This window comes from Dermacentor andersoni, chromosome 1 (assembly GCF_023375885.2).
Source record: "Dermacentor andersoni chromosome 1, qqDerAnde1_hic_scaffold, whole genome shotgun sequence".
NCBI lineage: Eukaryota > Metazoa > Arthropoda > Arachnida > Ixodida > Ixodidae > Dermacentor > Dermacentor andersoni.
In genome coordinates this window covers 99,311,346-99,339,340 of record NC_092814.1, presented here as the reverse complement: position 1 = coordinate 99,339,340, position 27,995 = coordinate 99,311,346, and the positions used below count along the sequence as shown (strand labels likewise).

The following is a 27,995-nucleotide window of genomic DNA, read 5'->3' as shown; positions in this document are numbered from 1 at the left end:
CGTGTGTTCAGAAAATATAGGTATTCTTTTCATTCTTAGCTCATCGTTGGGGTATTCTAAAGAGATAGATGGTCCAGCAGAGTGGAGGCAGTTGGTCCTTTCCTGAATCAGATTGATGGAATATACGACGCTCTCGTCGACATTTCAGACAATCCAAATTTTGAAGTCATGGCAAGGCACGAGGCTGAAGTTTTGTCCGCAGCCGTGAGGGAGTTCAAATTTCTTATCCGCCGTAATTACATGGTTTAATATACTAAAAAAATGATTTAGTTAGCAAGTTACTTCAAAGCCCGAATTCGCACTTCTTGGATGGTGCAAATTCAGTGTGAGCTTCTTCAGCTCCATTTTGGACGTGGCAATTAAATATGCGACATCCAGGTTTGAGCCCAGTTTCAGTTGTTGTACAACATCAAGAAATTGGATGGAGCTCCTCGAGAAGCGCTCTTGTCGTGTCTGAACCTGAAAGGGATTCTAAGGGATGAAAACGGGCTAAGTGATATCAATGAATTAGATATTTGTAACTAGCTCACAGCGTTTTCACAAATCATGAAACAAGGCGTGCCCATGCCTTCGCTCCCAATGTCGCCAGCGCACTCCGAATCCTGTTAACTTTGCAAATCACAGTCGCGTCTGGAGAAAGATGCTTCTCAGAACTAAAATTATAAAAAGTTACCTCCGTTCCATAAATGTCGCAAGGTTGATTAGTGGGCTTTGCAATGCTATCAATGGAAGAGAAGCTTGTGGCTGAAATAAACCGTTCCGGGACCCCGAAAGACTGTTTTTTGGCGGAAGTGCACAAAGTTCAGTTTCTTTGAACATCCTGTTGCTTCTCCGTGAATTGAAACGTTTACACTGACTCCATATACATGTATGAATTACAAACTTCGAATCCGGCTCTTTATTATTGTCACTGTGTTTATATACTGATTTGTTTAAGCTCATATTCTGCTGTTAAATTATTTTGAATTTGTTATTATGCAATTTTTGACCTTTGATGCTGATGTTTCTAGTTAATAGTGTGTTATACCCACTTTCGCCTCTCCCACATCATTTCCGCACATATTACTTTTGCCGAAGACGTGTTTTATTTATTGTTTCGTTTTAAAGACCTATAAAGGATTTCTGTTAAGCGCAAACTGGATTTCCTTTTCATTTTTAGTCACACGATCCTTTCTATGGCTTCTTGTTCACGGAATAACAAAATGATACCCATAACCTGTCTGCTAATGACTTTCCGACATTATCTAGTAATGTTTCAAAACTGCCACTTGAATTTTGCAATATGCTAGCATAACTCTGATGCCGAAGTGGAGAGGGGTGCATTAATTGGACTTTGCCTGGGGCGGCAAAATATCTTGAAACGCCTCTGGTTGTAGTCTTGAGCAGCTCAGTTAGATGTTCGTCCGCAAGGGTCAGCACGCTATTTTGACTTCACCACTTTCATTAAATGCTTCGCGCGGAGATACCTAGCTTCTGGCACTTGCCACCAGAATTCAGCAGTCTCCACAAATCACACGATCACCTTCAGTCCTTCGTCTCCTTTGAGCTCTAGGAGCTTCACCTCGAACGCTTCCACACCACCGACAAAGCTTTCCATGGTTGAAGAGCCGCCACTCAACCCATCGACCATGAAATAATTGTTTAGAAGCTCGAAACGTGCTTGAGTTCTTAGACACATTTAAACAAAGATTCAAAGTCACTCTCAAGTTCCTCAAGCTTGGTGAAGTGTTCACTAAGCCTAGCTTAGGTGACTTCAAATTCAGGATTAGCATCCAGCATGCTCTTCAGTCTCGGAAAGTGGATCAGACGGTTTGTTCGCAGTTCTTCTTTTTTTTTAAGCCTTAAATTCTTTTGAAACGTGAATATTGTTTTCTAGTGAAACATGAATACTGTTTTATCTTCTCGAACATAAAGGAAGTTGGTCTTTAGAGGCCTAAATTTGGGGGGGGGAGTAGAAATGTCAGAGAGTCGAAGCCGCACTTTAATATCCGCGAGAAGCCGCAGATTGGACACCCCTTCTCTAGGCCAGTACACCATACATCAATTTTTTGCCTCTTGGATGGGCACTCACAGCTCACAGGCATAAATTACATAATTTTTGGGCCTGTTTTTTTTGGTCATAGTCCGACGGGTGTGCAGGCACCTCGTGGCCAGCAAATATGGGAGGACGCCACGTTTCTATTCCTCTGTTTTTCTCGCTTAAGTGATTTATTAGGAAATGCGCTCACTATTATGCTGTATCGCAGTCGAAAATTGCCACACAATTAACAGTACCTCCACGCGCTTTTGAATAACAGGTTGGCGCTTATAGTGGGGCATATAATGCAAGAACGGAATCCACTAAAGAGTGAGCACTCTATAGAAGTTCACAAGAATTTTTGGTTATATTGCTCACGAGGACTGAAAGGTTGCAACAAAACATCAGTATTACAATTGCGCCCGCGGGTGTCGGCACACAAGGTTCTTTCTTTCTTTTTCTTTTATATTTTACTTGTTGCGAGGTGTACAATTCATCGAGTTATTGACTGTTTCGGATTTCTTGCGATTGCTTAGGAATCCTTCGAATTATGGTTGGATCCCGCTCCAAGTCGCAAGAAATAAAAAGAAACGCGAAATGAGAACAAGTGCATGGACGTGTTTTTGTTACCACACACCATATTAAGAAATATATCTGTCAAAAAGCGGTCCCAAACAAGAAAAAAAAAAGTCAAACAGGACGAAGCACTTAGCGTTGTTGCAGGATCTACCTTCTACACCTACATATGTCACAAACGCGTGCGCTGTCGGCGTCCGCTCACCCGACGAAGACCCACTGTCTCTTGGCCGAGAAATCTCCCAATCCGCGCAAGGCAGAGCGTTTGAAGACCATTAGCATCACAAAAGGCAACGACGCGGTCTGTGGCCGCTTCCCCGCCCCCCTTGGACACAGGAGAGAGTCGTTTATGGCGAGCAAAAAGGTACTCCGCACAAAAGACCCACTATTTATACATGCACGTACCAGACGCACGTAGCTACATCCGTATACATTTGTCCATACACATTTGTCCGGACACCCGCTCGCGGCTGCACCTGGGTGGCTTCCCACAAAGTTTCACCGCTCTCCTTTGTTCCGTGGCGTTGAGCGGCCGTACAAGCGTCCTTCGTCTCTCTCGTTTTCTTTTTTTGTCGTTTTTTCTTGTGGTCCCGCCGGGACGATGGGCCCGAACACGGCCGACGGTCCCCTGCTGCCCCGCCCCGGGCCCGCTCTGGCGCGACGCTGGCACGGAAGATGCCGATTAAAACTTGCTTTTGTTACCGTTATGCTGACCGCTGCGTGTTCCAATCATGTGGACATAGGTAACTGCCTCCTAAATAAAGCCTACTCCTCGCTTACTTGCTTTATGTTGCATGTCGGCCGACACGCTTCTTCCCGTTGCCTTCTGCGTGAGCTACGCACGATTTTCTTTGCGTGCCAGGGTGCTCCATTGCGTTTCGCTTCGGCGTTGTCTTGATGAACAAGGATAGAGAGCCAGTGTATCATTCGCCAAATGGCCGACGGGCTCCACAGAGTTGACATTACTCTTTCATGCAACATCAACAGCGTACTTTTACGGTCATTCTGGCATTTACAAGCCGCTAGTTAGGCGACTGCATGTGTTTTATTGTGTTCTCTGTTCCAACGAATCCAACAACTTTTTCGCCGTAGTTAATAGAAATGCCAAGAGTAATCGTTACGCAGTGCTTAAACGAGGTCCGAAAAACGAGGTCCCAACCGCTGATTTCTAAGCGACGAAAATCCGGTCTGATGGTCAGATGAAGTGCTTCATAGCCTAGGGAAATTAGCTTGTTCTCATTATTTTCTGTACTTACGTTTAAATCACGGTATGGCTGAGTTTAAATATTAGCTGAAGTCGAATGCTTTTCCTTGCTGCTCTGCAGAATTCGAGTTCTTTCGGAAATCACAGAAGAATTACAGCAGAATAATATCCAAGAGCCGGAGGCAATGTGATGCTCGAAGTTTTGTACAGAGAACTTAAACACATTGCTAGCTCAATTATACTGCGCCGTTGAGCTTCAGCCTACTAAAGCTAAGACATAATTGGCTAGCTTCTTTAGTGAAAACTCGAACTGGCGAGTTAAGAAATCCGCGCCTAACCTTCGTTCCTTATAACAACGGCATATAGTGTTCCTCTGCAGCGCGCATAGATGTATGTAGCACGTTGTCAGGAGCAGTTTCTGGAAAAGTCGGTACAACCTCTCCTTTGGTCCCTCGCTGTTTAAGAGCGCCCAGCTGGAGACGATACGAAGAATTTTGTCCGCCGGGAGCACGTGAACAACCATGCGCCGCGAAGCCTCCTAAATCATCCCGGACCGTAGCCAAAATCACTCGCTTGAGCGTCGGCGTAGTGGGCAGCAAGAGCCTCCAACATCTGGGGCCCGAGGCCTACGCGTTAATTAAAATGGGCATTATAGGCCTTGTAGCAACAGCGGGTTTCAGTGGTGCGAGGTTACTCGCTCTCTTTGCGGACAGGAGAACAACGTCACGTGCACGCAAAACGCTTGCGCCACGCCGCTGCTGTATGAGAGCAATTTATTCCTCCTTGCCCAAATTTAATTGCTGACAGGAGCAGGAAGATTGATTGTACTTGTTTGGGCGGTCAGTCCGAACCTTGCATTTAAAAGTAGTCGCGCTGAAACAATTTTCCTTGGCAACACGTAATTTCACGCTGGCAGAAAAACAAGATTAAATTTATCTAAAGCAGGAATTCCCTTTATTCTGAGGTGAAAACGAATTGATACTGACCGCTGCGCTACACTGCAAGATTGTACGCAATCTTTCGTGTGCTTGCGAATCTAATCACTTGTAGCAGGGGAGAGCAAAAGCTCGAATGACTCCTAAGCAGTGGTATAATTCCGCCAACAACTCGTCCAGTCTATTTAGCTTCGCTGCTGAGCATCGCAGTAACGATATGTCATATTTATTGCCAAAGTGCCCAACTTATACAACCGTTCACCCACTGGGACTAAACGTTTCGCTATTGAACACATTGGCCGGTTCACTAATGCATAAAGGACCCTGTTTCGGATAAAATATGCCTCAACCAGCTCTCTTCAAACTGTGTTACGGCTTCTTCTGAAAATACGAATCCAACATAGCAAAGTCTAGCAAACACGATGCTTGCATTGATACAGCAAGTGCGAGGCAGTACCATTTTTAATTCACAGTTCGTTAACTCTTAATCTTTAATCTTAACTCTCAACTCATACATCGACCGGTCGAGCGTATGTACGAGCACCCATAACCTTTTGACATAATTAAGAAATAAAAAGATCAACAGCGCACCTTACAAATGATATCGAGTTTTTTTTTTTTTTTTTTCACATCATGTTTTACGCCTATTGTACATATTGTGCCCATTTACTGCCTTTTTCAGAGAAGACACCCTAAATTTGCTACTTGGAAGCTATCGCCTGTCCACGTCTTCTTTCTTATCGGTCTTTTTCGTGTATGGGAGACGTTTCTGGTCTAAACATGCACCATATTTGCCCAAATATAAGCTTTGTGAAGAGAGGATCGAGCACGTGTTGTGTTTTTGTGATCTTTGTGACGTCGAACTCGCCGTTCTTCGGAGTGCGTTAAACCGATTAGACAGCTGACCATTTTTCCGAGACAAAGATTATTGGACCGTAGCACCAGGCGTTGCAGGCTTACAAATCGACGCGGGCATTGCTACGGTTCATGAAATAGGCTGGCCTCAGTGACCAATTGTAGGCGTGAAGTGATGGACAGCCGCTCGTGTTCGAACTGATAGTACCTTCTTCCCTCCCTCTTCTTTCTTTTCTCTCGTCCCTTAAACCCCTTCTCCCCGTGTAAGGTAGCAAACCGGATGTATGTCTGGTTGACCTCCGTACCTTGCCTTCCTTTTTTCCTCCTCACCCCCAATTCCCACTTGTTTGTGTGTGTGAAAGCGAAGCAAAGAAATATAAGCGACTATGTATTAATACATCAACCCTCTAGAAGCTCAGGAGTCGACGCACTGCTTCTGTCGGTAGAACGATTGATAAACAATACAGGCTGAGACAAAAACGGAGACCAGCTACCTCACCGAACAATAGAACAGAACAGAGCGTATACAAATATACCATTACCGCTCTTTAGTCCTGATTACGGCGCGAGCCGGCTGCAAGCTTTACCTGCGTTAGCTTTAACGCATCGCGCCTGCGCATATACATTGCCAGGAGAGGTAATGATTGGAGCACGGCGTGAACGGTTTCTACATAGCGTTACCGCTAATTAGTGCTCAGGTGAACGGCCAATTCAGCAAGGATCAGATAGCACACATACAACTGGACGCTGGAAGCCGCGGCGAAGGTAAGAGGTGACGAGAAGGCAAAGCTATTACGTTAAAAACGCCAAAATGCTATAAGCCCGTCGTTACAGCTCTACCGCGGTCACCTTTGCCGGTGCGGTATTACGGTAGCGATATTGCAGCCGCGATTAAGCGATGTCGGTATGCTAAATTGTCTTTATAAATTCAGCGTTCGAACAGCACGAGACTAGTGTGTTACTCACAGTTCTGAACTGTGCACAGCTCAACCGAAGGGCAGCAGCATAAGTTAAGCAAATGCCCGATTAAAATGAAGTTCTATCTCTTTCTTTCTTCCTCTATCTCTGTCTCTGTGCGCAAACTGAACACAGTAGGGTTAGTCGCAACATCCTACTCGCCGCATTTGAGATTGCCGACACTAAGCGACTTTGAGCGATGTCGTGTAGCGTAGGCTTTATGAACAGCGTTCCGGTACACCGCGGAAATGTAAAAGCAAGTGTGCATTCGATTGTTTCGTAGTGAAAGTATTCTGCAGCGCAGTTATTTAAAGATAGTAGTAGAACGGCGCGACTTCGTGGTCGTAGTAATATGTATAAATATGCTCAGCGTTGCAAATACACAAACAGTCTGACTTATGTCGTATCGCCCTGTCAGCAAGCTGCAAACATAATTTCGCAATTCATTGCTGGCGGCAGACGTTTCCTATTAACAGCCATTAACAGAAAAGAAATGTTTCGAACTGCTTTCGTTAGCACGCTGATATGGTTTTATTTATCCGCTCCTGCTCCACGAATAACGCACAAATCTTTCGCGCCGATGCCTCTGAATATTCAAACACAGAGCGCCACCGCGCAAATTAAAGTAAAGGAGCAAAGCAGTGATGCTGCTCAAGCGGCTGATATGCTGATGTGGGAAAAAATACAGAAAGAGTATAAAACAAATGCCAAAGGAAAATGGGAGTATGCGTAAGAAAAGCCAAATAAAAGCACCAAGTCCAGCCGGGATGGCCGGCTCCCGAGTGCGCAACATCTAGAAAGTCGGCCGCGCAACGCGGGCGCGAATAAGCGAAAGTTCTTAAAACACCCTTTTAATTAAAGGACGGGAACTTTCTCTGCGCGGCTGCTCCGCGGCTCTTTTGTTTGGGCAAGGGGCAGAGCCGGCCCTAAGCAAATTCAGCGTGGGCCGCGCCAGCATCAGCCTCCTTCCTGCGCCGGCCCGACCCCAGCGCTGCTTGCGCTTCCCCCCCCCCTCCCCCCCTCCCTCACACTCATCTTAGGAGCGTGCACCCACACTGCCTTTACTCTGGCCAGTGTGTGTGTGCAGCTTCTGCTGATAGTGTGTGCGTATAATTAAGGTCCGTGTCACCGCACTAATTCTGCTTGCGGGGCACCATATATACAGAGGGGTGCGCGGCGTTCACTTTGGCGCAAAGCGGACACTTCGCCCCCTCCTACTGAGCTGGCTGGCAACGAGAACGGCACGCCAGAATCCACAACGATTTGGTGCGGACTGATCGAGGGCCACCTTTCGCATCGACGTATGTCTGTGCATCGTGATTTGCCGGTAGCGCATTTTCTTTATTTTTTGTACTTTGCCTTGCCCTCGGCTTGATTAAACTGGCGAGCAACGCCCACCGCTCACTGTCCGAGTCACGCTATTAGTACAATTGCCGCTGGCCGCACCTAAGCTACTGTCACGCTTTCGAGAGAAGTATGCAGAAGTGGCTGACAGTGCACAGTGCTGGCAAATGAGCGATATTGCTCGTCGAATGCTTCTGTCTCGCGGCTGCTTAGCTTTGTATGAAACCCCAACAACAGAGAGAGAGAGCAAGGAGAGGAAAGGCAGGGAGGTCAACCAGACGAGCAGCCGCGCGACTGACCGCTCGTAGCAGTTTGCGTGCATTCGCGGGCTTCTTTCATGCTCGGAAAAACACTTCTATGTATCACGTATTGAGCAACAGTGTTGCTCTGCAATTTTCTCAATGACAATTTTCATCGAATTATATAGCATTTCAGAACGTCATTAATTAAGACTAATTATCTAATTAAGTCGAATAAAAAATAATCTGAGTGTCTCCGACGGCAAACATTACCTTGGTTATGTCCAGCTACGTGGCATTTGCATATCTTTTATGTTTGGCTCAACTTACGTGGGACACCCTGTATATTTTATCGGTTGAGTAGCAACCCCATCACACTGGGCGGCCGAAATGTGCAAACAAAAATTGCTTATGCAAAGTGATTGTGCATTGCGTCAAACCTGAGCGAGAACAAACATTATTGTGGCTTTATTAGATCGTCTACGGCTTCTTGCGGCATATACGCTGTACTTCTTTGACCGGGACGCTATGCGTCGCTAGTTCGCAGTGCTCTTGCGGTCACGCATATCGGCGGATGTGCGCCACCTCCTCGAGTGCCCGTGACGCGATACTGTAAGGCGCGAACACGGAGGACAGTTTTAGTGTTATATATTCGACGAATCATCCTGCAAAACAACAGCAATAAATAAAAAGAAAAAACATTGTCCATAGCAACAGACAGAGTTGTAGAGGCACTTGTCGCTTTGAAAATCTTGTTAGTAAATAGCAAGATATTACACTTTTATTAGAAAGCCTTGCACAGTGGGTGTCCAAACGTATTCACATTTGAGGCGAGGGAATGTGTCCGCATTTAAGTGAAATACAAGTACGCTATAACGCGATTTTCCCTGGTAATCGCGCCGCGGACTTATACGCTGTAAACAAAGTTGTCAAGCACAGGTACTAAAAAGAAAAAGAAAAAAACACTGAAATTAGAAAGCAGGCCCGTTTTCGACGCTAAACATTTCTTCCGTCTAGAGAACCGTCGCCCCGATCCACCGGTGTGAGAGTATCAGCGCGCGTGCGGCATGATGTTTTCAGGCTGCCTCTAACGACGGTCAAGATATCGCTCCTCCTCTCACTCCGCGCGCCCACAGCGAACGATGTATTGCTGCGCCGAGTCAGATCGGAAAGGAGACATAAGAAGACCCGGAGGATTGCTGTTAATCGGGCTTGCTTTATGGCAGTCACTTAATTGTACAGTCTGGGCGGCGTCTCGAGATTTATGACCTCCTTGTGTGCTTTCGTTATCTCGAAACACGTATACAATGTCCCAGGAAACGACGCTCCCGACATCGATTTCGGTACCCGACAAGGGCCTGAACATTTTGCGTCTCGAGATGTAAAACTCCACCTGCGACCCGGCGATAGAAAGCGGCGAGAAGGAGAAGAAGACAAAATGAAGACGCGAACAACAAAGCAAGGAGGAGCGCTTTTTATGCGAGTTCCTCTTGCACCGAACGTCGCGGCGCCGCTTCTTGGCGGCCGCGCATCTGTCGCGACCGTTGTGTGTAAATCTGGAGTGGCGCGGGAACATCGAGATTGCGCCCGTTGGTCGGCGACGAGAGGGTGGTTTCAGCGTGGTTGTTTCCGCCTGTCGATCCAATTTCTGCGAACTTGGGCCGGCAGATCGCAAACTTGTAGCACCAGTGTCGTCTCTGGCCTTTCTTCGCATTCGCACTATAGCTTTTCGTACGCGACACCTGGTGCCAAAGCAGACTTAGAATGGTTCGTTGAAGTCAGAACTATGTTGATAAGATATGAAACATTCTCAAACGTACTTCGTGGCTTTAATAAGCACATGTGGCCCGATATTATTTCCGTGTCGTTGACGGACAAACAACCTCTTTGCGCCTTTACGCTTCGAACGTATCGTGGTTTCTCTCGCGTACTATAACGGACCCTGCCAGAAATAGAGCAAAGTGTATTGTAATGGTTAACCTGCGCAGTACCAAGTGCAAGTGTCCACGCATTTGTGGCAAACACGTGTCTACGCAAGCATCGCAAATGCGCATTGCCAAAAGCAGAATATTCGGTCTTTAAAAGAGATTAAGCGCTTCGCAAGTTGCGTCCGGCGTCTGGTAGTAACATTTAGTTATGTTCTGAGAATAGGTATGTATTGGACTCAGTTAAGTTATTCAAGTCGTTGTTCGTGTCACGATGTTATTACTCAGTGCAGCTTTTATCCTTCCGCTAGTCTAAGTTAGCAAGCAGGATATTTTATGCTCGATGACTTCCAGTATTTTTCTTTTGTTTTCCTTCTTTTTCTTTATTACTCTCTACTTTAAAGGCCTTTCAAGGTGAAAGTATACAATGATCAGACAGTTTGTAGCTGGTGCTGTTTGAAATAAGGTTCACGTATTCCAAAATAAAAATAACAAGTGTGACTCATTCGGCAACACTTCTTTCGAAATAAAGGTCCAAGCGAAGTCTTGAAAAACTCCTCGCAAATACAGATGCGTGTATAACATTTACAAATGCCCATTCGCGTGTGCGCGGGCGCACGAAGACTGAAACGAGGATCGCAATTCTTGTGAGTAACCTGCTTAGCATGTCGGAATCAAAACGAAATAGCATCAACACCTTTATTGGTTATGCTCATATTACGATGGAACAATATTATTATAATGGGCAATGCGCTCGAATCCGGAAATCAGGGGCCGAATTTGCAAACAATTTTGTTCGTAAGCGCTGTTTACTACTGGACGGTCACCTTCGCGTATAATTTCCCAACGTCACTGTTGGCTGGAATTTACTCTAACGAACAGTTCTGCATAAGAGCTTTTTTGTGAGTACGGCCCAGGTCACACGTCCTGTATGCATTAGTGCAGCTACTGTGAAAAACCAAGTAACCGCATATAACACCGGTGTGCCCTCTGTCATTTGAAAAGCATGTCGCTATTCTAATTAAACAAAGAAAAACTTGGAAAATAATTATGATTTTGTTCAAAAAGCAAAGCGAGGAAGGCAATAATAACGAAGCACCCCGCACCATAAGTTTCGCAGTATTTTGCCCAATATCAATTGTACTAAGCCTTTGCAGCGATTCATATCAGCTGAGCATCATTGTTCATGCGGAGTCGGGTGCTTGAAACCTTCAGGACTCGTATGCGCAAAACTACTTTTAGACAAGTAAATTTTTGTCATGCAGGTATTCATAACAATTCTCTTGAGTAAATAAGACGTTTCGTGATGCAGGTATTCGCAAACATTCATTTACATATCTACGCGATAGGCCATCGCCACGGAAATTGTATCGATGCCCCGCCTACACTATTGTATGTGGTGGGAACACACTTAGGTGCGCTTGCGGATGTCGAGCACGAGTAATAAATACTTGCTCCAGAGGGAGCCCGTGAACATAACCAAACCAATTTTTCCACTCCAGGAATAATTTAACTGTTATCTCAGACCCAGCTGAAGGATGGAGTGGTTCTTAAGAAAAGACAACTACTATAGCAATTTCGTTTCAACAGCCATCCGTAGATTGTAGCGCGAACCGCCGTACAGATTCTCGTACCTGCTATTTTGTCTTGCACTCGAAATCACATCACGAGGTCGCACGTGAAATCAGGGATGTTTAACTTATCGTTAACCCTATACAAAGTGCAATGACTGTCCACGCGCACAGCTTTATATATGGACGCTATCAGATATGCATTTTTGCTTACAAAACACCATAAATGCGTTCCCGCCAGATGATGGAGGCTCTCAATGCCCCTAGCCTATAGGTGCCAACTTGGAGCATTCTAGGGAAGAATTAAAATCTTGCTTCCTTTCGGAAATAAAATTTGTGCGCAGCAGCAGGTGTATGTGTGTGCGCACGCATTGCAGAGAACTGTTACCTACACATTTTTGTTACAGAAACTGTTTCTACCCATTCCAACATTAGGCGAGTAAGTTCAAAATCTCTGCCCTAAAAGCTTAGTGTACTGGCACAAACAGCCACATATATAGGCTGCAAATCGTTTCTCAACAGCTCAAGATTGCTGGCATGACAATGGCAGCTTCACAGAAAGCTGCTAAATAGTGAGCGCACCTAATGAAAAATTGTGCAGCATGATCTCTGTAGCGGTGGAAGCTTTGTAACGGTGGAGGTGTAACGCTTTGGAGGCTCTGTTTTCTCAGGAGAATTATGACACCGACGCTGGATACTCAGGACTGTTGCACTTACAAATATAACGATTGGCCGAGTCTTACGTCCCAAACCTTGGCTTGGCCATATGAGATGCGCTTTAGTGGTGCACTACATGCTAATTACCATCACGTGGGGCTTTTCTACATGGGCACACGAAGCTCTGCACGCGAGAGTTTATTGCGATCCACCCCTACCGGAAGGCACCCGTCACGGTCAGAAATCCGACTCGCGACCATGCGCGTATAAATGAGCGGCGCCATATGAACGTTGGTAATCGATGATTAATCGATGCTTAAAATGTCCCATTACAATTCCAGTCGTCCGGGAGGAATGTCGTGTATTCCAACGACAGACGCTGTCTACCACCTGGCGCGTAAGAGTATAGCGGGCGACACTTGTTGGCCAGCTCCCTGCTTGCGGCATCTCGGCGACTGCCTCGCCTACATTCTTGTCGCGCTATGTGTGACACACCGCTATTTCTAGCTGCCCAGCCCATCAGCGAACAGGCGCGTAGGCTTTTATCGTTAATGCGTACCATCCTCATCGATGGCTTTCCTGCCGCGTAACAGTTCAGGAGCGGCTTGCGCGAATGAATTTGCCTTTGTGTGTATGTACGCTTATACACGAAGGAAAAAAAAAAAGCTTCGTGGAAGCGGCATCACATCACAAGTTACACACTGACAAACGCAAACACAAACCTCACGTGTGTCTCTCCCTCGTCACTCAGTAACTCAGGTCCCCAGGTTCCAGCCTTCTCGCGGTTAAGCATCAGACTGTCAGCCCTAGCTGCTTCTGTTGCGTATTTTTTGTTGTTGTTGTTGCGTGATACAGAGGCGTGTTTACGCTTGTAAATATAGGTATACATCCCCCTCGCTTTTCATCTCCCTCCCATCTGACTTTATTCTTTTTCTTCTTCAGTTTAATCTTGCTGTTTAGTAAGCTGAATGCTACAGGCTAAACTTGGCATAATTTAGCGGGCTCATTTCCACCGATAGCTTTGTCAAACGCGCGTATTCAAGTTGAGAGAGTGGATTCAGTGAACATACATGAAGACAGAAATGATTGTAATGGCCGTGTATCATTCCGATGATTATAGCTCATCAATTATACAGTGACCATCATTTTTACTTTGGTTTCAAACGATCTTGCCTTAACTACAGCTTTGCCATAGCTCAAGTTTCTCAACAGGATCGTTTTTCTTGGTCCGCATCGTTACAACGCACCACCACCACCACCACCACAAAGAACTAGGTATATTTGCGAGCCTGCTTTGTCCTCAACAAAAATGAAAACCCACCATCGTACGCAGACATCGCCTTTGAAGAAGGAGTCGCTGCAGAAGCGAAGCGGTTTCGCTGCCATTCGGCAAGTGAATGCCTCGAGTAAACAAGCAAACAACATTGCCGAGTGCTTTATTAAACGATGAGCAAAAAAGAAAACGCAATTCAGTTGCGAAATTTCAATTAATTCAGTGGCTATGGTGTTCGGCTGCTGAGCACGAGGTCGCGGGATCGAATCCCGGCCACGGCGGCCTCATTTCGATGGGGGCGAAATGCGAAAACACCCGTGTACTTAGATTTAGGGGCACGTTAAAGAACCCAAGGTGGTCAAAATTTCCGGAGTCCTCCACTACGGCGTGCCTCATAATCAGAAAGTGGTTTTGGCACGTAAAACCCCATAATTTAAATTTCAATTAAAACCAAGCAGCTGCAATCACTAAATATTATTTAATGTTGTTAGAATAAAAATACAACGGTGGTATTGCTATCATCCCGCTTGGGACAGTTGCTGTTAAAATTATATTCAACTATTTGCAGACCACTAAACTGTTAAAAAAAATTATGGGGTTTTCTGTGCCAAAAGACCATCTGTTTATGACGCATGCTGCAGTGGGAGGCTGCGGATTAATTTGGACCGCCTGGCGTTCTCTAACGTGCACCTAAATATAAGTACACAGGGGTTTTCTGCATTTCGCCCGCATCGAAGTGCGGCCGCCGTGGCTGAGATTTGATCCTGTGGCCTCGTGCTTAGCAGCACGACACCATAACCACTAAGCAATCACGAAGGGTCGCTAAACTATGCTACAACTTTCTTAAATGTTTTGCGCAGTGCAAGCGTTTTGAGCCATTTCAAACGCTTAAGAATGATTCAATTATTACTTAATGACGCCACACATTTGATTGAATAATTGTTGCACCCCCTAGAATTCGCTCCGTTTAGCTCCAGCTGTTACGCGGATGCTGCTGACGCCAGTCGTTTCCACCGCGCTGACATGGCGCAGTATAAGACGTGCTGCATTACACTTGTCCTCAGCTTCCCTGGCCTCTATTTACGTGAGTTCTGATCCTAGCATATCTTCGGCCTTCATCTTTTAGCCAGCGCTTTCTGTCGCTTTCCGGTTCTGGTGGGTGTATACATGTATCTATAGTGTATACATGTATCTATAGGTGTAAATTGCACTCAAAATTTGAGCTCCAAATGACGCCGACCAATAGGCGCCGCGTTAAATGTCGTCGATGAGACAAATGGTCGAAAGCATCCCTTTTCTGAAGAGTCGCCGAGCGAATGTGCGGCTCCGGAGAAAACGCGAGGCGCGCTCCGCGAGAGGCGGAGGCTCGTGCCGCTGTTTCGCTGCTTCGGCGACCAGCGGCCGCAAATCCGGCCAACGGCCATAGCTGACTGAGGCGCTGACCCTATACCCGCCAGCAGCATTCCGCGCCGGTTGCAAGCGAGTGACAAAAGAAAAAGAAAAGAAAGTAATAGAAAGCAAGCGCCGTATATCTGGCGCAATTGAAACTACATTTAGTGCCAATCATTGTTCCCTCACGCCGGCGGGGGAGCGCTCGTGTGCGGGTGTGATTTGTACCCTCGCAAAGATTTATTTATACCCCATAGATGTCCGGCGCTGTCAGACGTGGCGTTGTTGGGGCAAACCACCGGCACAGGACTCTCGTGTTTCGCCCTTTTCTTTTCTTGCTTCCCCTTCTTCCGTCCTCTTTTCTTCTTTGACGCTGTCGTGGCAAGTTTTCCAGCAATGGTCTCTTGCCCCCCCCCCCCCCCCTCCGCTCCTCTCTGTAGCGCCCCTGCTCTTTTCGTTCTTTCTTTTTTTTTTTTCCTCTTTCTTCAAGTGGACCTGCGTCGTGATGCCGCGCGTGGCTGGCCGGCCGTCCGGCCCATTCCGGACGTCCCGAATGTGGCATGCCAGCCTGTAGGCTGCCGCGCGCCACTGTCACTGTCAAACGGCATGTTGCGAGAAGGTGATAGACCCACGAGTTCCTTAGTCCACGACACGATGCTGATCCTCTAATGCCGATGGCTAGAAGACAGAGATCAGCAGGGTATAACGAAAAGCTTGACGCTCGACAGATTTATTATTAGTCCATGCAACAGGTAAGAACAGTTCTCTTCATTCAGACTTCTGCTTGGCAGCCTTTTTTGCTACAGCGTTTCTTCATTACTAATGCTTCATATTAAGTTGACCATGCAGGGAATGCCGACCTGTTAAAAAGAGCAAAAAAAAAAAAAAAAGGAACAGCGAGATTGCATAGTGCAGGAGAGGAAGCGCGTCAAACATCTTCTAGACTCAATGCAAACAAAACCACAACAAATATGAAGAAGTAGAGCGTATTCGCAAATGAGTTGATCAGAAAAAGCAGTACATAGGACAGACATAAATTGTTCAATCACGACAGAAAACAAATTATTTGCCAGCGCGACCAGCCAATGACGCACAGTTCTTACAAATGAAAGGTCTTGTGAAATGGACTTCTGGCGGACCCATTAAGAGCTTTGAGTTCATGATTACTGTCTGTCGTTATCAGACAGCTTCGACACCGTCTTGTTCGCTAGCGTAATTGGCTGGTTCCCGTTGTGTTATGGGTCCCATAATTGTGTACGGCCCGCGTTACTGATCCAGGGCTGTGGCGATAAAAGGTAGGTGTGGTCGGCCCGCTGCCGTGCAAGAACAACGCTAAGCCCAATAGTCTTAATATCGACTGGACCTATCCTTGAGATAGTACAGACAGCATTGACGCAACTCAAATATTTAGCAGACTGCGTTACTGCTTACGAATGGAAACAAAGCAGCGCATTACTTTTACTGAAACCAGGCGCTTCGGAGGCACTCACAGCTCAGTAGCCTATTACACTCGTCAGCTCCTACGGTGCGAACACTACTCACACTTCTTATTGCCACATCAAATTCTACAACGCTGATGTCACATGTCGTTTTCCGGTAAGGCCTACAATATCGCTGATGTCGTTTTCTTTCTGTCGATGGCAAGGATCCGCGGGGCGTCTCTCAAAGCCACAGTTCCCTGGAGTAATAGATGTTTACGATAATCCGAAAAAGCTTGAAACTTGGCTATTTGGTGAGTATCCATCCTTCTTGCGCTAGCGTTAGGAAACTATTTATACGAATACATTAACCGACCAGCTTCTCTAATATTATGTTCGCTATCACGAAATTATATTGATTTTATATTGATTATATGTTATATTCATATCACAATATCAACATGACATATTGTTAATATTACTATAACATTATATATTATGCATCAGCAAACATATTAGAGAAACCAGTTCCTCATAGACAAACCTACTTCTCTAAAGACATATTTATCTTTTATGTTTATACTGTATCTCTTTTTTTTGTGTCTAGCCGGCCAACTTTGTTATGTATTGTCTCTGTCATTTTTTGTCCCGTTTGTTTCTTTTAGCCGGGCAATTTTTATAAGTACTGTTTGCATAGGGTAGAAGGAGTAGTGGGCATAACCCTTGATGCCAACTTCTCCTGCACACACATTTAATAATCAAAATTATGTTCACTATCGCGATTGAAGAGCGCCTGTGTTTACGAACTGCTCTGGGGATACACGTAGGGGCTCCTGCGAGAAAACGTGCGTAAAATTTTTATGTCCACAAGCCAATAACATAAGCCGCTGCGGTAGCCCAATGGGTATGACATCGCGCTGCATGCTGAGCTCAAGCTCGCAGGCTCAATCCCGGCCCTGGTGCCCGCGTTTCGATGGGGGAGAAATGCAAAAACGCTCGTTTACTTAAATTTAGGCGCCCGTTAAAGGACCTCAGGTTGTCAAAATTAATTCGCAGCCCCCTACTACGGTGTGCCTCATAAACCAATTGTGGTCTCGGCACGTAGAATTCCAGATTTATTTTTAGCCAATAACATCCTATGATTTGCACTAAGATACAATTTTTGGCATCATTGTGGATTAGGACGTCTCCTTTTTGTTAAGCTGAAGCAGGAACGTATTTAAGTTTTTCAACCTGATTAAATTTATATGAATGACGGAACCGCATATAGTCCTCTGGTTTATGATATCATGTCTCTGCTTGCTGAGGCGTCTCATTCCGGGCATACCATCGTGCTTCAGTGGATTCCTGGCCATTGCGGAATAGCTGGAAACGAACAGGCTGACGCGGAAGCAAAAAAGGCTCACACTGACGGAAACATTATATAAATTCATTTTTCCCGGTATGACATTAACGCCTTGCTCCATAACTCCATCAAAACTTCTATGGCGCGACGTTGGGAGAACCCCGAACATCGGCAAGAGCACCTCCATAGACTTGACGCTGGTTTACGATTACGGCTTCCACTTCGGTTGCGGAGAGGCCAGGAAACACTCATTCATCGATTGCGGCTGGGTGTGGCATACACCCACCGATACCTTCACCAGATTGGACAAGCACGGGACCCTGACTGTAGCGTCTGTCACACTCGCGAGACAATAGCTCACGTACTTTGCGTGGGCCCTCAATATGCGACCGAACGAAGAACACTCAAGTCTACTGTTGACTGCTTGGATTCTTGCCCCTTTTCGGAAGAAAAGCTTTTGGGCGCGTGGAGGAGCGTTGACTGTGTCCAACGTGCCATAAGATCACTCTTGAACTTTCTAAGTGAGACTGGTTTAGACGATCGCCTCTAGAACCTGTGAGACGTGTAGTCAGTGCGAAATGTGTTTGCGTAATAACTTTTTGTGACAAGATTACTTTTTGTGTGGACAAGATTACTCTTGCGTGTATTGCGTCTACAGTGCGCATCTGCATATTGGAGAACGTGTATACGGCAGCTCATTGTACCATAACATAATCACCCGCCAACCTGCCTTTCCCTATATTTCCCACTTCCCCTTTCCCCAGTGAGGAGTAGCAGGCTAGAGGCACGCTCTCCAGGCCGACCTCTCCTCCTTTCTCTTCATTAAAATCTACTCCTCCTCCTTGATTAAATTCGTCAGTATAGAAACCTGGGTCCATGTGATGGTGGATGGGCGCGTACGTACGTCCCTCTTTCTATATTAAGGAAAAAACCACTATCCACCACTCAGGCAGCTATTAGACACAAGATTCCTAGGTAAGCCAAACGGAAGCCTAACGTTCCAGAGGACTATAACTGTTGGATACAACGGCAACAAGTGCGCCAACTCATTGCTGCGGAACCTACATTTCGAAAGGCTGCGTGCGCTTATTAGGTCTCCTTTATGTTCTTCTTTATTCTTTTTTACGACATGCGCCTTAGCGCGAATCCCCCCGAATTGAAAAAAAAAGGGAGTGTCATTCGCACGTTGCATGCTACAACTGTCTAGTTGCGGTAACTCCTGTAAAAATTGAACTGTCGCAACCGTGCTATAGCACTCCCAATTTTGCACATTGGAAGCAACTTCGATTATACCTTAGCCTTCCAAGATGCGTTTGAACAGCCATTACAATTGTCATATCGCTCACGATCATCCTATCACTGCAATGCGCACAGCTGCCGACGCTTCCAGGTTTCACGTTCCGGCTGCGTCGGCTACAACCTACCATCACTATAAGCAATGGATGCGGCAAGGTGACTGAAGTCACTTGCTCTTCACATTAAGCTCCAAGTGCGAAGTCGACTGGACTGAAACCAACTCTGACTTTGCGCTCACCCATGCCTTTGTTGCGATTTCGATAGCCACCGTTAATCTCTCACTACGAAATCTCTTTACTGTGCGGCTTGTGAGTGGTCGTAGCTTTTTAAAACGTTAATTGGTCCTTACGAGTGTGGGCAAATGTTGCCGCGTGGAAATCGCTGGGTTTTGAGGGCTGGAGGAGGAGAAGAAGGGAGTAAAAGGACAGGGAAATTAGCCAGTGCACAGACCGGCCGACTAGACTGTGCTGGGGTAATGGAGTAAACGGATTAAAGATGAAGGAAAAACAAGTGATGCTACTATATGCAATGCACAGCGCCTCCTCCGTCAATTGTCATCTTGCTAAGACCACATGATTTCTCCGCGTTAGCCTTAGCCGGTCAGACGACAGACCGCTTTAGGAAATGAAGATTCTCGGACCGTGACCGGGGATGACAGAGTGGAACGCAATACGTCACCTCTGTAGAAAGCCAGCAGAACGCTGCTAAGACTCTTTAAGACATCAGCGGCCGTATTCACAAATATTTTCGTTCGTAAGTACCCTTTGCCATTGCAAGGCAACCTTCGCTAATAATATGTCCAGCATCAACACTGGCTGGAATTTTCTCTTACAAACAATTCTAGCGTAAGAGCGTTTTGTGAATATTGACCCTGGAGTCGTAGTAACAAAGCTTTCCATTCGTAAATGGTGTTTGCCTTTGGCCGGTTCCCTTCGCCAATAATATTTCCGACTACACCATCGGCGGGAATCCAATTTCACAACCAGTCCTAGCGTAAGCAATTGTTTGTGAATACGGGCCCACACACTGATGCCTGTCCGTGATATAATTCGTGCATAAATATGTTTCTGTGGAGGCGGCCGGCCAATGGTAAACAGCACTTACGAACGAAAATTTGTGACAATTCTGCCCCGGATTATTCCTTCTTATTGGATGGTCGTTGTGAGTTTTGCAAAGATTTTGCTAAATAGACCAAAGCCTTGTTGCTTCAAAATGTAAATAGACTGAAAACACAACAGAAGTTGTGCCGCATAGACATAGATGGCCGATGACAGTTCGATTGCAATCGTCAACCGAAAACCAGCTGGGCCGTATTCAGAAAAAGCACTTGCGCTACACAATTGTTCGTAAGAGCAAATTACAGCCAATCCTGATGTTGGGCGTATTAATATACTGGCGAAGGCGGCCAGCCAATAGGTGGTCGTCTTCTTACGAAGGAGGGGCCGAATTCACAAAGCTTTTCGTTCGTAAGTGCTGTTTTTCATTGGCTGATCGTCTTCGCTAATTATATGTCCTATATCACTATTGGCTGGCACGAACGCTTTAAGCGTAAGAATGTTTTGTGAATACGGGCCGAGAAGCTTTGTCAATTCGGCCCCTGCGCCCGTATTCAACAAGTGTTCTTACGCTAAAACTGTTCGTAAGAACATCTGTTAGTCAACTGTCATATAGGACGTACTCATATTATTAGCGAAGGCGACATGGCGAAAAGAAAACAGCCCTTGTGAATTCTTGGGTTATTGTCACTTCACAAAGCCTCCCTAACATTTTCACTGCTGTTGTGCAACAGCTTAAGCCACGGAACTACCTTATATGTATATATGTATACCCTTGAAAAGACCCTGCAATACTGTAAATGTTTGCCTACATGAGAGAACACCTGTGCTCCTGCAAAGGTAGAGTGAAGTGACATCTCTTGGATGGATACGTGTGTAACAGAAATACTTCACATAGAAGCTGCGGCCGTGCTTCAATTGTTCCCTCGAGAAGGTCCCTCGGCGCTGTACGCGGGGCAAAGATATCCGTAGCGTATGTTTACTCCGTGGTCAAAGCGAGCACTATTTCAAAGCTCGCTGATTGCGTTCTCTCGGAACGCCCTCGCGACAAGCCAATTCGCGCCAGCAGCGCTGTCCTAATCACGCGGCGCGCGCGCGACGTCGGAAGCACGGACGACCGATCCCACCCACCATTCCGCAGGGCGAGTGCTTGTCACGACAGCGACCAAACTATATGTCTGCGCTGACTGCCAGATCCATCTGAGGGCACGGATCCGCAGCCACGCTGCCGCCGTGTCAGAGTTTATAGCCACCGCGCAAACGGTGCTGAGCGTGCAAAGGCGGGTGCTATAGAGACGCACACAGACCCCGCGGAGTGACATGGGCGCTACGAAATTAAGCGGAGAGTCACGGGGAATATATGGCGCTTCAATTTGTAGAGCAGCTGCTGGGCCGCGACCGCGAACGGCGGCCACCATTTGGCGGGTGTGCATTAGGCTAACGATTTGTGCGCAGCGCCCTTAATGTCCCACGCTCGTGTCTGGGAAAGACTGCAGTACACGTGTCCGGGGAAGACTGCAGCGCCGCGACCAGGGACGATTCCAAGGCACGTCCTCGTCGCTTCACCACGCGTTCACCGCCGCCGCTGCAGCGAGCCACCTCTGTGCGCTGAGCACACGCCGCTATCGGAAACGCGGAGTCTATTGCGGCGTGCCATTTCTCTTCGCTGTTTGAGTGGAAAAACCAAATTGTAATGCTCCCTCTTAATTGGCCTCGCCGATAGCTTTTTAGTTATACGTCTGTGCGGTAATAGCCTACTTAGTACATTAAACAAAGTCGCGGCCCAAGGAGAACTGTAGATATACTGTATGTGACCACTGCGCTCGCGCATTCGCACGACGTACTCGCTTGTTACTTTGCGAATCTGTGGCAGTTGTTGCAGCCCTGCATCGAACGCTGTTCCAAGCAGCTGTGCAAAAGACCAGTACACAGGTGTACTCCTTGTTGGTATATGCTCCACTGTATATCGTTCGAAACAATATAGGCAGGTGACAAGAAACAAGAACCTAGGAAAAGCGCATCAAGCGCTGGTTCCGTCATCTTATCACTGTCTACTTCGTCATGAAGGCTTTTCGGTGTAGCGCAGTAGGGACATGGACGCAGTGAAAGAACACACACACACGGTGGTTTCTTCGTTACACCGAAAAGCGCTGTGTGTTTGTCTGTTGTTCTTTATCTGAGTCGGTCGTTTCATACAAAATCAGTTCGCAGTCTATAAATGTTAGTACTAATTAGCGGATTACCATGGATAGACCGAGAAAGAGAGAGGGACATAAGGAAGGCAGGGATGTTAACCAGTCAAGAGTCCAGATGGCTACCCTACGCTGGGGGAAGGGAGAAGGAGAACAGAGAGAGAGAGAGAGACTTGCACGGAGAGTACTAGAGTCAAAGCCGCTCGTACAAACCGGACGTTCTGACAAAGCACAAAAGTGCCTTCACTGCCTTCTGAGCCGATGATCGGTGGGGACGGGGCTCTAGTACTGCCTGTTCACTCAGAAGACGATCATCTAATTTCCTCAATGTGTTGGACATAGCTTGTCTTTGTGCTTCAAATTGAGGACAGTGGCATAATAAGCGGTCAATGTTCTACTCGCATTCGCAAACATCACATGCGGGACTGTCAGCCATTCCAATTAGTGCTGAATAAGCTTTCGTGAAGGCAACTCTCAACCACAACCTACAAAGAAGACACGTTTCGCGTCGGTGCAGTCCGACGGGAGGTCTGAGTTGCAGCTAAGGCTTTAGTCTGTGCAGTCTAGTGCGCCTTGTATATACCGTATTCCACTCAGCTAAGGAGAGCGTGCGTGCTATAGAATGCGAAGTTGCCTCGCAACGTCGGTCCTTGAGAGAGGAATGGGGACGCAGCGCCCTTCTTTGTTTGACGTCCGAGCTGCCTTATCTGCGTCATCATTTCCAGTGATACGGCAGTGGCGTGATATCCATTGAAAATAGATATCATGGATTGAAGCTGTCAAAAATGATACAGCATGCATATGTTCTCTGACTGGTGTATCGTGCAGAAAGTATTAAATCTACTTTACATACTGCGCTTCTGCGATGCTAAAATCTCAGACAAGCGACACCGTGCCGTTCTCGCGAATGGCTTATTCCAAATTCCAGCGTCCGATGCCGCAGCGGCCCACCACACCCCCGGGTAGTAAGCGTTTGCTGCTGTTGGAACGTCAACATGTATATTTGATCACCCTTGTGGCGCGTTGCCATTGGTCAGACGCTGTGCCACCGAGAATATTTCCAGCGAGTGCGAACTTCGCCTCTGCTGCTGCGAAAGGCCGCATTTTGCATTAGTACGGTATATTGCGCACACTATCCGCCGCATGTGAAACAGCCTTTCGCCAAACCAATGTTACTCACATTACGTAGACAAATAATTTGCCTGCGGGCTGCACGTTAAGTTACCGCCGGTATATAGGACGTTTTATGTTTGTATATTGCATTTAAATGACCGGTCACACGCGTCAAATGTTCGGCACAATGTTGTTCTGTTCTATTTTACTTTATTTTTATTTTCTTGCGATAGAAGAAACGAAACGAATAGGCAATGCTGTTAGGTTAAGCTGCGACTGAAGCTTACTACCTGCCGAAATGTTGAACATGGGGTCTGCACATTATGGCCTAAAATTTGATCCTTCATTTCTCGCCATGCGTCAATGTAGCATGTTGAAATGATGGAACAGCCAAGCATGTAATGTTATACGTTTATATTTTCCTTTAGCTAGCAGTTTCCCGGCATCATTGCTAAGCTGCTGCCACAAGCAACACATGTCGGTTTTATAACCCGAGCTGCTGTGCAGTCACACAAGCGACGAAACGTATAGGAAAATGAAAATTGACTTAATAATGTTAATCTTATTCGGGTACACGCTGCACTCTGCGTCGCATATCATGTGCATGGGCATGTATAACAGCTCATACCTATTCCTCCGACTCAGGCATATAATTCTGTGTTGGTATGTGCATGCTCACGTTTGTGAACTGCGTTTCTTCTTTGTGACGCGAGTGGCTGTTCTATGGGTCACTGAACTAATTTCAACACGCGCTACCTTTTATTGCCGCTTCGCGTATACCCAGACAGAAATGGTCTTCCTTCTTTTCTTCTGCGGGGCTTGTTGTGCACATAAATTTCTCGCTTCGTAGGCAGTGCCATTGACGCAAGTCCATTCATGGTCAGCAAGAAAACGTGTTCCGCCGCCATTAATCTTGGTATAATGTCCGCACTGTTTGCGCACGCCGTTCTCAAGCGTGTCAAAGCCGTGCGTGAACATGGGCACGTCTTTTGCATGCCATATTTCCTAATCACCCGTTTTGCTCCATACGGGCGACAACGGTTGTTTGAACCTCGCCAGTGCTGCGCGCTCGAGGGGACGACCATTGCGCCACGCTTTTTGCAATGGGTCCACGTGCCGCTCAAACGGCTCTCGCTCGCGCCCGTTTTCATTTCCTGACGCTACTGCTATTCCGTCAATGTCTTTGTTTTCTTGTTTCTGTCTATTCTTGTTGTCTTTAATCGTTGCCCCCCTCCTCCTTTTCTGCTCCGTGGCCCGCGTGCCTGTGTGGCCCGGCCGCTGGCCGTGCGCGCACGCAAGCGCGCGGTTTTATGGTCGGGACAGGTGCTTGGGACGCATATAAAAGCGAAGCCGCGGTAAGCGTAGCGTGTCGGGTTTCCATTGAGCGGCGCTGCCACCGGTGGCTCACTAAAACCCGCCCGCTATCTTATCGCCATCGGCATCGCGAAAAAAGCGGGCGACCAGCGGAGACACGTCACGGTGTAGGGAGCAGCCATTGTGCCTCCGCGTATAGCAGCCCGTCACGTGCGACGCGTGTGCGCTCGCTACCGGGCCAGATGGTGCCCTCTTCCGCCGTCATCCACTCCCCGACTAGAGTGTACTAGAACACCGGCGGCCGCGCGACGTAATATTCGCCAAAGTTGGCGCCAAAGTCGCGTATGAGGTGGGGTGGGGGGGTGGGGGGAGCTGTTCCTCCTGCCGCTCTCGGCGCCAAGTGGGTCAGCCTGTCATGCGGGCCCGCACGTCGTTAAATGCTTCGCCCTCCTGTAAATCAACGGCGGGCGCTTAGTCTATATCCTTTCTCTTTGCTCTTTCCACAGACGTTACTGCGCTGCCTTGCTTTGTGTTTGCTTATTTCTTCCTACGCTCACCGCTAACCCACAGCGTAGACCGCAGAACGCAATTATTTAACGTGTTACAGAGGTACATATATCTCCTGCCGCACACACTTGCCTCTCGCCGCGCCCACCATCGCCGGAGTAGGCTGAACATATACGGAAGCTGCCGATGCCCTAATCACTCCCTGCGTGCCTAACAATCGATCACTCCGGCATACCCGCCTTCCACTGCATACATACTACTGATACATACATACACCGTACTGATGTGATTTGCGCTTGTGCCGCCTTGCAACATGAGCGATTTCGTCAGCGATGTCTGCCAAAACAACGCTACTTCACAAACTATGCTGACCAGCGTGCTTTTCGTGCTTTTGTTCCTGACGGCGTTGGCTTCGGCACATGCAGTATGTCTGCGTTTCTCTTCGCTTTCGCAATTTTTTTTTCAATTTTTCCATCATGCGGGTCGAAGGGTTCTCTATTTTTCATATGGACACACACACACACACACACACACACACACACACACACACACACACACACACACACACACACACACACACACACACACACACACACACACGCACACACGCACACGCACACGCACACGCACACGCACACGCACACGCACACACACACACGCACGCACGCGCGCGCGATTAATGAGCATAAACTTTATTAGGGTGTTGTTTTTTCAGATCAGTAGCACGCAAAATCCAGTCCCACATTGTCATTTAATTCTGTAAGAATACACGTACGTTATTAAACGCGAATTTTCCTTACGTGTCCTCGTTGTTCGCATTTGTAGTGAAATATGCGTGTACGCCACTTTAGGCGTACACGCATACTGACTCTTTGTTTGAGCGGACTAACAGCTTTCATTATATGGATAAACTTCAATCGCTCAGTGGCACGTTTCTCCATTTATTTATTTATTTATTTATTTATTTATTTATTTATTTATTTATTTATTTATTTATTTATTTGTTTATTTATTTAAATACTTTCAGGGCCCGGAGGGCATTACAGGAGGGAGTCGAAGGCATGAAAAACAAGTGTATAAAACACCGAGATGCAGCAATGCACGAAACAAAAGCAGAAACAACAGTTCACTATGTTACTGTGTTACAGCAAAATGCAGATAACTGAAAATAAACAAGATTTTCAATAGCAGATTTAAACAAGTCAGTGTCTGTAATTGTGGCAATTGAGGTGGGCAGGCGGTTCCAATCGTCACTTGTTTTAGGAATTAGCAATTAGGAATTTTAGGATTTATCGTCAGTGTCACGACCACTCTATTTTCAACCGCCTATTTTGCAACCGGTACCAATCGCTGCAAAATATAAGCGCGCACGTGGCACGAGTTCTTACTAGCGCCGTTCAACGGCTGAGAGGAAGTTGAAAAATGGGTTTCTTCGTATCGGCTTGGTATTCACGACGAAATGGCTGCGCTCATTTAGTGCCGCCTGTCACGTCCAGGTCATGAGGCCACAGTCGCATTTAATTTTTTTTTTGTTACGACTTATTATATGAGCACGTCGCAAACAAGAAAAAGGACACTCAAGTCACGAGACAACTTTCCTGAGACTTGGATTGAACTTATTTTCTGGAAATACAATGCGCGTTCCTCGCTTTATGTACATTGCGAGACTTTCTACGCTCTGCGCATTCTTCTTTTATTATTTCTGTCTTTTTTCTGTTCTTTCTGAACTGTACGTATCAGCCTTTGCTACCAGAATCTACTAGCGCATGGATTACTGAATAATCGGTGGTTGTACTTTGAGTGCGTAATATATGGCTAAAAAGAAAGAATCAGCGCACATATCGCCCAGCAAGTACACACGTGCAAGTACACGAGAACATTGTTATACGCGCTGTGAAACGTAACAACTCACCCGTATGCAGCCAAAGCCGGATCGTAGTAATAGGACGCTGGTTGCGTGATTCCCCTCCACGGATCAGCGGCTTCTTTCATTGTGTACGCTGGATTCTGCAAAATAAAGAAAACGTAAGTATTCTATAGAAGTAAGGCAGAGCATGCTTTGCGCGCTCAAGGTGTTTGCGTTGTCCAACACAGCAAAACAACACAAACAACAACGAACCAACGAAGACGTTAGTATGCTATATACGGCGAAAGAGCGCGCGTATTCTGACATTATATGCGCAGAATGCAAATGCGAGCGTCCGCAATGTTGGCACCGCAGCACGAGGCGACTGCATGCAAGGATCACTTGGCAAGGAAAACTTGGCAGAGCATTACCAGACAATAACCGCCTGCTCCACACTATAACGGAGTCATCGAATCGAGTGATTGAGTAGGACGGCCCAAATTAACCCGCAGCCGCAGGTGTCACAGGTGTGGCCGGCAGCCATTCCAATAAGGAAAGAATGTGACTTAGTAAATGTGAAAGCAGGGGTAATGGATGGCGCAGCAGAATTTCTTCACGCCGTCGTATACCTTATAAGCGGAAGACAGAGCTGCAAGTCAGGGGCCAGTGAATGTACATAGGCGAGCACTGCGCTTGCGCACGTCAGTTTATAGTGGGAAGGGCTGTGTGTCGCACTAGAGAGAGTATAGACAGGCAGCCACTGTCATAACAGAAATATATTAGGACAGTGCATGGTCGCAGCGCACGCCTGTGCTGCAACTAGTGCGCTATAGACTGCTACTAGCATGCGAGATAGGTTGTGACAGCGATGAGTGACGGTGACAGTTTCACTGGTGGAACCCATTGCGTATAGCCTCGTGCTCGGCGCATCTTGCAGATACTGTGTGATCAAGTATTCCTTAACTTG

General features: G+C 46.8%; 1 protein-coding gene across 1 annotated transcript in view; it reads right to left on the bottom strand.

Moving 5' to 3' along the window:
• Nucleotides 1–27,995, bottom strand: part of LOC126545384 (uncharacterized) — a 183,841-nt gene that overhangs the window by 32,018 nt on the left and 123,828 nt on the right. The window contains exon 3 of the mRNA XM_050193222.3: nt 27,095–27,189. Within this exon, the coding sequence (XP_050049179.1) occupies nt 27,095–27,189 (95 nt within the window). The remainder of the gene's footprint in view (nt 1–27,094; nt 27,190–27,995) is intronic.